This window comes from Lucilia sericata, unplaced genomic scaffold (genome assembly GCF_015586225.1).
Source record: "Lucilia sericata isolate MDLA Ls3-8-SP2 unplaced genomic scaffold, ASM1558622v1 Contig001803F_arrow, whole genome shotgun sequence".
NCBI lineage: Eukaryota > Metazoa > Arthropoda > Insecta > Diptera > Calliphoridae > Lucilia > Lucilia sericata.
In genome coordinates, this window is record NW_023995702.1 from 71,703 (window position 1) to 82,737 (window position 11,035).

Genomic DNA, 11,035 nt, shown 5'->3' on the forward strand with positions numbered 1-11,035 from the left:
AATATTTTTGGGGAGTTATTTCATTTTATTACTTTTATTACACGAAATAACAAATTTATGATAGCCGGCCTTCGGCCGGTCGCAAGTATTTTATCCTCTGGGGTATAATGGACACCGGCTTCGCTAAGAATACACTCTCCCTGTATCAAGAGCGTACGGCCTTAGGCCGGCTCTTTAGGAAATTTTTTTTACCTTGCGTCCCGCCGTAGTCCGGCTATTTAAGAAATATTTATTAAGCGAAGCCGTTGTTGGACATACCATAGAGTAGAAAGTTATTGCGACCGGCCGCAAGACGGCTGTTAAGGAAATCTTTATCTTAACTTTGAAGCCACACACGAAAGTATGAGCGACCTAATTTTTTTTTAAATCGCTAAAACCTGACCCTAGTTCCATGTACATAAATATCATTTCAGTTAATCAGTTATTCACCAATAAATAATGTGATTTATTCAATATATCCGACTATAATTTATAAGGACTTGTTTGAATTTAATTTATTTAGGATTTTTCTTTGACTTGTTTCGTGGGCCATTTATTATACGTTTATGTCCATTAAGTTTTCCTTTATTGATCACATTTGCAGCAGGCTTGGGTTTAGGATATTTTGGCTCTACTCTTACAAATAAATCGTAACTAAATTCAGTGCAAGTTTTCCCTGCAAATACATAATTTTAAATTATTGTGGATAATTTAAAAATGAAAACAATATTATTTTTAATTATCATACCAGAACATAATTCTTCGCCACAGTCAGTACAAGTCTGAAGACGAGTTTCCACAATTCCAGATTTGTTTTTTAACTTTTTTACACCGTTATTGAGCATAAATTCTCTCCTGTCTCGTTGTTCTGTCTTCAATTGTAATTTACCCATTTCAACCATGCGTGAAAAATATTCCTCTTCAATTTTTGATTTTGGCCTTAATGTAGTTAGCATTTTCCAATCAATTGGAACAACGCAGAGGTCATATAATACAACTTCTTTCATTTCTATTGGAACTGGATCTGCATATACATACATTGGATCTCGTTCACCGTTCGATTTTAAAAGTTTTTTCGCCTCTTTCTTGCTCAATTTAAACGAAAAATCCTTATCTTTAGTCTTGATATCTTCTGCTTTAACTTTGATGGGTCTCATCTTGTATTCAGGAACCTTTTCCATAAGACGTTTAAGCTCCTCACTAGATTGTACAACATTTCTGCTCAAATCTAAAACAGGCACAACAGTTTTTTTCTTAGCGAGTAAGTCATCCAGTTTACTCATGTTTTACTATAGCACTTTTGTGATTCCATATACATATTCAGTTAAATAGACAATGAAATCACGCTTTTTAAATGTTGACAAATTGTTAAATCAATAAAACCAGGAAAATCCATAGCAACATTCTCAAATTGTCCGGACGCATCGAAGAGTGTAATGGCCAACGCACTTTGTTGTCAACAAATCGTATTTATTTAACTTGCTTTGGAGGAATTCCAAAAAGATTTATATATAATTATGTAAACACGTAAAGAAAGGTACATCCATGAGTTCTTACTATTTTATTAAAGGATTTACATACATTTCAAAACTAGACACTATTTTCTACATACAGTCAATCAACTGATGGTGGAGGACCGGAGTTTATATATGAGCAAAATCAAATATTTTTAAGAATCGATGAAACTGAATTAAAAGGCCTCGTATTTGCGTTAATCTTTTAAAATAAGTAAATGTTTTGATACATTTCGGTATAATGTACCAAAACACATGTATATCCATAATTTCAGACCACTAGCTTATTATCTCTCAACTTTATGAACATTTAAAAATTAAAAAAATGCTTTGAAATTTACCAGAGTTTTTTCATAAATTTCAAAACTGTACTCTTAGTTCATAACTTACAGAGCCATCCTTTATAAACAAGAGTCACAAGACTTTGGACATTTAAAAATCCTTATAATAATTTCATTACGGTTGTAAACAAATGAAACCAACATTTTTCGTTTTTTTATTTTTGTTAGTTTTTTGAATAGTCCATGTGCGCGCATTAATCAAATTAAATTTAAGTAACGGTATTTAATAGGTGTAGTAATTTCACGCAATTTATATCTTGTTGATGTCAGAGATCTAAGGACAGAGCAGGACCTTTACAAATTTGACAAAAATATCCGTACATTTTTTAAAAATGTGACATTCATAGTTATTTACTAATAAAGTTGTCAAAATCAAATGCTCATTAAAAAGTTTGCAAATGCGTACTTTTTATTATCATTTTAAATTTTTTGCAAAATTTAAATTTCTTTTTCTTTGTAATTTTTAATAAAGACGCGATCCAAAATTTTTGTAATTTTTTTTTCAGTAAAATATATTGCGAAAGAAAAATTAAATTTCTTCATTTATAGCGGTCCTAGCAGCGTTTATCTGAAAAACATTTTGCTTTCAGACAACTATAGCGCCAAATAAATTGCGTAAATATTAGTGTCAAATAAAAGCTTTCATTTTGCATTATGCTAAAATCGCACATTAAAATAATTTAAAATATTATACAATTTTACGACCTAAATACAGATTTCATAACCTCAAAAAATAAATTCATATACAGTGGACGTCCACTAGTACGAATTATATAGTGTCAGGCCCTTTCGTTATACCGAAAAATTCGTATTATTGAACAACACATTTTGTATGTTTAAATTCAAATAATACACATAAAATATTGGATTTTATTTATTTTTGTTTTATTTTTCATGAAAAATTACATAACGGAACAAAATATAATAAATGTGTATTATTTTAAATAAATTTCTTGTACATAAACAGGCATAAAAGGGACATATTTACGTATATGAATTGTTAATTTTGAAAGTATCGTGAGTCCAATGGTTGAAATGAGATATATGTAGAAGGTTTTAAATTTTAATGTTTTTAAAAAGATGTGTGCCAAAAACAATTTGCAATTTACATATGTGTTCCAAAATGTATTAAAATGTTCAGATTACATAAAACTTTTATTAGAAACTTGAATGGAATATACCACAATTCTCTAATTTATAATTTTCTATTAAAAATTAGAATAGTTATCCTTAAACCCATTGTTTGGAATGTGGAGTCACACTACTTTCAAAATTAACAGTTCATACATACATATGTATATAAATATCATTTTACTTATTAAAAACCCATCATTTAACATCGATGTTTATTACATTGTAAAATGATTCTTACGGCTTTTTCAATAACAGCGCTTTTGAGGCTTCAATATTGTTCTCAGCAGAGTTATTGTCGGGAACTAATAAAATACTTTCCTCATTGGCGTTATCATCCAATTTAATTTCTTCTCTTGGGTCATCAAAATTCCAATAAAATAAATTAATAACACTAAATAATTGTTGATTTGTAAATATACATGCAGTAAATTGTGTGTATAGTATTTTTAAAAATACAAAACACTTGTAATAAATACAAAAAAACTTCAAAATTACTGAGCTTAAGGTGAATGATACCGAAATAATAAAACAAGTTAGAGTGCTATATTCGGCTGAGCCGAATCTTAAATACCCTCCACCAGCAACTTTTGTATTAATACATTTCTAATTAATAAAATATTTGTAGAAATAAGTTTTCTCATGTTATAAATATAAAAATCCCAAGATTTAAACAGCTTAACCCCCTTATTCACAAACAAAATTTTTATTTTATAAACGGTTTATAAATTGGACTTTGTATAGAAATTTTGTTTTATAAACCTTTTATAAAATAAAAATGTTGTTTGTGAATAAGGGCGTAAATCTACTACAAGATTTATTGAACATTAGAAATGCCACTTTCTTTTAAATTTTTATAGCGCCATAAGATATGCTTTAGCGATATCTAGTATTTGCATGTGTGTGAAAGATTTAAGGATTTTCAAAATACATACATACAGTAGCGAGCACAAAATATGCAACGCGTGACAATATGATCTTCGATTTCGTCTGTTTCGAAATAACGGTAATCAATCCATCTCTTCTTTTTGCTGTTTATTCTCTTAACTCTGGGCTTCCAAACAAGCGAAATTTTGTTTCAATTTCTATTACGCAAAGTGAAATATTTTATATTTGCTGAAAAAAGTGAACTTTTTTCGCGAGCACAAAAAATGCAACGCAATAAAATAACAGTAAATTTATGATTTTTATTGCGTTTTGAATGAAAGTTTCTTGAAGAAATTAAACAATACGAATATTATAATAGTAGTAATTATTATCTAATCAAAAAGAACTATTATTAAAGCTCTAGAGAATAAGAATCCATGCTTGAAATTGGTTCGTTCTTTTGAGTGAAAAATTTGGCGTAAATCGATATGAATCACGATTTCACTTCAGAAAAAGCATGGAAAGGGAACAGATAGTGGTTGTCTATGGAAAACTTCCACTTTTAAAGACCGTCAGGTGATTAAATTGTTTAAAATCGGCTCACGAAAGAAGATAGTGGACGTTGCTAGTTTCACAAAGGAGCATATGGGTGACTCTATTGGAGTTCACATTGCTCGCGGACGTTTTAATAAAGTGTAATTTGCTTGGAAAACATTTTACTAAGGAACCATTCATCAGTAGAGTCAAGAAAAACAAGCCCCGTTATTTTGCGAAACGTATCAGCATTGGTCAAGTGAACAGCGGGTTAAGGTCTTATGTGACGACGTGAGCAAATAAAATTTATTTGGCTCCGATACCATAAATTTTTTTACTAGATGGCCTAGACAAAGACAATATATTCGTCTAATAGTCACATATGTCGAAAAATCCATTTTTGAGTGGTTCAAGAAGCGAGATTTTCGCAATGAAATCACTGATTATATGTCAAGCATTTACAGTACCACCTGACACATTTCTCAAACTCAAAGCGGTACTTTTTATTGACTCTACTAATCTGGGATTTCTTTGTGAATCATTTTCCAAGCAAATTACACTTTGTTAAACCTTCTGCGGGCAATTTGAACTCCAATAGAGTCACCCATATGCTCCTTTGTGAAACCAGCAACGTCCACTGACATCTTTCGTGAGGCGATTTTGAACAATTTAATCATGTGACGGTCTCTAAAAGTGGTAGTTTTCCAAAAATGACCACTATCTGTTACCTTTCCACGCTTTCTCTCAGGTGAAATCGTAATACAGATCGATTTACGTCAAATTTTTCACTCAAAAAACAAACCAATTTGAAGCATGAATTCTTATCCTATAGAGCTTTAATAATAGTTATTTTTTGATTAGATAATAATTACTACTATTATAATATTCGTATTGTTTAATTTCTTCAAGAAACTTTCATTCAAAACGCAATAAAAATCATAAATTTACTGTTATTTCATTGCATTGCATTTTTTGTGCTCGCGAAAAAAGTTCACTTTTTCCAGCAAATATAAAATATTTCACTTTGCGTAATAGAAATTGAAATAAAATGTCGCTTATTTGGAAGCTCTGAGTTAAGAGAATAAACAGCAAAAAGAAGAGATGGATTGATTACCGTTGTTTCGAATCAGACAAAATCAAAGATCATATGACCCCGCGTTGCAATTTTTGTGCTCGCTACTGTATATAATTTTGTTCTACACAAATTGATAATGCAAATAGTTAAATACGGTTAAAGCGCTTTTAGGGGCAGGACCTAGTATGAGAAATATGACCAAATATAGACCGATCGTGAAAAATTTTTGAAATAACATTACGAAATAGTATTTATGAACAAAAATAGTATTTATTTATATCATTATTTGGTAATGAGTTATGTGCCTTTAAGTGTTTTTCTGAAAGGGACCTTGTATGGGAGCTATGATCAATTATGGATCGATAGGAAAACAATTTCACAGTAATATTTCTCTGTATATGAGCAATATTTCTGCCAAACTTTATATGGATATCTTAATTTAGTAATGAGTTATGTGCGTTTAAGTGATTTTCAGGAGGGGACCTTGTATGGGAGCTATGACCAGTTATGGACCGATCGGAAAAAAATTTATCTGTAATATTTCTGTGCATATGAGTAATATTTGTACCATATGGGTATCTTAATTAAGTAATGAGTTATGCGCGTTTAAGTGATTTTCGGGAGGGGACCTTGTATGGGAGCTATGACCAATTATGGACCGATCGAAAAAAATGTTCACAGTAATATTTCTGTGCATATGAGTAATACTTGTGCCAAATTTTATATTGATATCTTAATTTAGTAATGAGTTATGCGCGTTTAAGTGATTTTCAGAAGGGGAGCTATGACCATTTATGGACCGATCGGAAAAAAATTTTCAGTAATATTTCTATGCATATGAGCAATACTTATACTAAATTTTATATGGATATCTTAATTTAGTAATGAGTTATGCGCGTTTAAGTGATTTTCGGAAGGGGACCTTGTATGGGAGCTATGACCAATTATGGACCGATCGGAAAACAATTTCACAGTAATATTTCTATTCATATGGGTAATACTTGTACCAAATTTTATATGGATATCTTAATTAAGTTATGAGTTAAGCGCGTTTAAGTGATTTTCGGGAGGGGACATTGTATGGGAGCTATGACCAATTATGGACCAATCGGAAAAAAATTTCACGGTAATATTTCTATGCAATGGACAATACTTATACCAAATTTTATATGGATATCTTAATTTAGTAATGAGTTATGCGCGTTTAAGTGATTTTCGGGAGGGGACCTTGTATGGGAGCTATGACCAATTATGAACCGATCGGAAAAAACTTTCACAGTAATATTTCTATGCATATGGGCAATACTTGTACCAATTTTTATGTGGATATCTTAATTTAGTTATGAGTTATGCGCGTTTAAGTGATTTTCGGGAGGGGTCCTTGTATGGGAGCTATGACCAATTATGGACCGATCGGAAAAAAAATTTCACAGTAATATTTCTGTGCATATGGACAATACTTATACCAAATTCTATATGGATATCTTTATTTAGTAATGAGTTATGCGCGTTTAAGTGATTTTCGGGAGGGGACCTTGTATGGGAGCTATGACCAATTATGGACCGATCGCAAAAAACTTTCACAGTAATATTTCTATGCATATGAGCAATACTTATACCAAATTTTATATGGATATCTTAATTTAGTAATGAGTTATGTTCGTTTAAGTGATTTTCGGGAGGGGACCTTGTATGGGAGCTATGTCCAATTATGGACCGATCCATAAAATTTTTCCTCTGAAAGAATTCTATTGACATAAGATTTTAATTTGTGAAATTTTGTGAAGATATCGACATTGTGGCGGAAGTTATTAAAAAAACCCATTTTCCGGGAATATGTACTTTTGTATGGGAGGTATATGAAATTGTGGACCTATGCTGGCAATTTTCAGCAGGGATCAAGATCTTGTGCAGAAACGAATGTATGGTGATTTCCATGGAATTATCTTGCATAGTTTTCGAGAAAATTACATCAGAATGTGTAAAAAATGCTTATTTTTTCCGAGGTTGTTTTAAATTTTGATTCATAACTTTTCCCGGTGTGAACCGATTTTGACCATTTGCAATACCAAATAACTTAGGAAAATGAAGAACATTTTGGGTGAATTTGGTTAAACGCTATTGCTTCGTTTTATCGTGAGCGTGTTTTACACAGACAGACGGACAGACGAACATAGCTAAATCGACTCAGAATTTGATAAGGATCCAGAATATATATACTTTGTTGGGTCTCAGATGAATATTTCTTGGTTTTACACACGGAATGACAAAGTTATATATACCCTCTATCACCACTGATGGTGGTGGAGGGTATAATAAAAACATAATAAAAACTTCATTCATACGTAAATAAAACCAAAATTCCCATAAAAAATGCGTTATTCGTACTATCGAACAGAAAAATTGTGACTTTATTCGTACTATAGAGTAGACAATGCAACAATTTTGCCATTCGTATTATTGGATATTCGTAGTAAAGAGTATACGTACTATTAGACGTCCACTGTAATAGCAACATTTTTAGCAATTTAAACACATTCACTATGAATTCATGCATAATAATGACACATAATTAAAATTACGTTTTCAAATGCACAAATATTAATATTGTACTTTGATTCGATATAAAAAATATACGAGAAACCTGCTTCAACTGCCTATATTTTTCAAACCGAAAAAATCATCTCTAATTTTAGGAAAATTTTTTAGAATTTTTTTTTATTTGCAGAATTTGAGCAAACAAAAAAATTAATTTTTTTTTTTTTAATTATCAGTGTATTTTCTGAAATATGAAATTTGCGATAACTATTTTATCATATATTATATTCATCTGAGACCCAACAAAGTATATATGTGTATTCTTGATCCTCATGAAATTCTGAGTCGATTTAGCTATGTACGCCTGTCTGTCTGTGTAAAACACGCTCACGTTAAAACAAAGCAATGGAAACTTACGAAATAAGCAAAATCGGTCCAATAGGATCAGAGGTATGAGTAAAAATTTCAGACAACCTCTAAAAAATCTTGCTTTTTCAACTGGTTTTTTGTATTTTTTACAAAAACTACTGTAGATAAACTAATGAATTTTTAAAGATATATGGCTTTATATGCAAGGATCAACTATTTGGACCATCATTTTAGATACCAACCATAAGATAGGTCTAAAAGGGAGTTGCCGGTTCTATGTCCTCACCACTGCACCATTAATTAGTCTTGTTTTTGTTTGTTAACTGGAGTTTTTTACATAAAATTACGATTTTCACTGCTAACGCGCGTTAAATGCGCACATTGAGAAAACGTAACTGTTTAATTTTTTATGCAATTCAGCAAGATCAGTGTTGACCAAAGGTATTCAGCAACTGCTTTTTTTTTTTGTACATACAGAAAAGAGTATTTTTATATCAAAAACATTAATTATTAGAAAACCATGTAAGGCAGTGGTGTTGTGGGTAGAACAGTAGAATGAAAAGTTGATCATCGGTGGTTCGAATCTTGGATGTCATTGTTTTTATTAAAAATATTTAAATTTTTTAAGAAACTAAATTAATTGTCGCAAATTTATAGGTACTTTCGTAATTCCTCTTCAAAAAATTGGATTTCTGAAAGGAAAACATCTGTATCTTTTCAAAATTTAATTATTATAACCTACACCATCATCACTGGAGCAGGCTTTTTATTCTGAGTGTAACACTGAGAAATATTAATCTCAGACCCAACAAGGTATTGACATGTGAATATTGTGGGTCCTTGTGAAATTTTGTGTTGATTTAGCTATGTAAGTTTGAATAAATAGTGTTTAAATTTAGAGAATCAAATTAATTCTTTAAAGTATTTTTTCCATACATGGGGCAAATCAGAAATCTGATTCAATTCTTCAATTTGGAAAATAATTTCTACTCAGAAAAAGATAAAACGAAGTTCTTCCAAAAGAATAAAATTTTTTGGTGGAATTATATTTTTTCAATGCTGAAGTTATATTGTTTTGTCTTACATTTTTATGAGTTAAAAAATATTAATTTTGGGCTTTTGTGTTAAACGTATCTTGGGTAGAAGGTGGATCATACGCCATAGGGGCACATCTGCCAATAGCGAATAACTTGAAAATTGAGTAATCGATTTTATCGCATTATCAAATTTTGTTTTCGTTTATGTTAATGTTATTTGAAACATTAACTTTACATATGATGGGAGGCAGACATGATTAATTGTTTTTCAAAGGGCTGTGAAAATATTTCACTGTGTGAACTTTTTGTGCTAACTTTTTTAGTTTTTGTGTTAGAAAAAATATATTGGTCAGTATTAGAACGTCAATAATATTTTCGATAATATAATTTGAAGCCAGAAAAAAATTGAAACTAAACTCCAGAACTGCCCGTGGGGCACATGCGCCAAATATATGTAATGCTTGTGATGTAGAACAAAATTTGGTTAAAATATAGAAAAAATCAGTAATAATTTGTTTTAATTTTTTTGTTAAGTTTTGTGAAATAAACAATAAATATCTGGTTTATTATACTTTGTTTAATGAATTAAAGTATAAAACAGCAAAATAAGTTTTTATTTTTGTAATGTCTTCTTTTATTTTACTAATGACAAATCTGCCCCATCCCCTTGGCGCATTTACCCCATGGATGGGGCGGTATCGCCGTTTTTGGTCAGTGCGGAAAAGTTAAAAAAATATGTACATGAGGATGACTTAGGAAAGATTGAAAGGAATAAAACTAAAGCCAACATATCTAAGTATCCGAACCAAGAAAAAAATTAAGAATATGTATTGTGGTTTTAATTTGAGGCCGCCTCAAAAAAAAAGTGGCGTATGGTCCCCCTTCTACCCTACTTCTCTTATTAATGTTAATATTATTTATATCAAATTTATATTGTACTAATATTCAATTCAATAATAACTTCTAATCAATTCCAAATAACTTCCTAAAAATAACATAAAAATTATCTCTTGAGAATGACTTCAAAAGTAGTGAAATTGGAACCAAATAAAAAGATCATTCCTCCTATGACAAGTCTGTGTTAAATTCATCACTTCTGCAGGTCTTTTTTAGTACTTCTTTTCGCTTCTGGGGAAGTTATTTTTTGCTGCGGTTTTTTTAGTACTTCCATAGAGTAAATTCTACTTCTTTTCGCTTCGTTGGAAGTTATTTTTTGCTGGGTTTTTCACTATTTCTTGTTCATTTTATACAAAAAGTAATCCAGATCAATGATTTTGTCCTACATATAGATTTTGGTACTAGGATAAACAATGTTGAATATCGTAAAAATCAGATCACAAGTTTTTACAAACAAAATTATATAAAAAGCTTTGTAATACATTTTTATTTCCAATTTCACACAGATACAAATTATGTTAAACATTTTTCATAGTTTAACATTTGTTAAATTTAGTACATTATGTAACAGTCTGTTAAGTGTTTGTTCCGTTTTACATGTATAGCATAGTTTAAGGCGTAATGAAAATTAAGTTTTGTAATACATCTTTATTTCCAATTACACACAGATTCAAATTATGTTAAACATTTATCATAGTTTAACATTTGTAAAATTTAGTACATTATTTAACAGTCTGTTAGATGTCAGTGCCG

The 11,035-nt window shown here is 30.4% G+C and overlaps 1 protein-coding gene across 1 annotated transcript; it reads right to left on the reverse strand.

Moving 5' to 3' along the window:
* Positions 1-494: 494 nt before the first annotated feature.
* On the reverse strand, positions 495-1,262 carry LOC119612691. Its single transcript, XM_037968538.1, has 2 exons — positions 728-1,262; positions 495-655 (listed from the first exon to the last, which is right to left on the reverse strand). Exons 1-2 carry the CDS (start codon positions 1,260-1,262, stop codon positions 495-497), a joined length of 696 nt encoding a protein of 231 aa, XP_037824466.1.
* Positions 1,263-11,035: the final 9,773 nt, after the last annotated feature.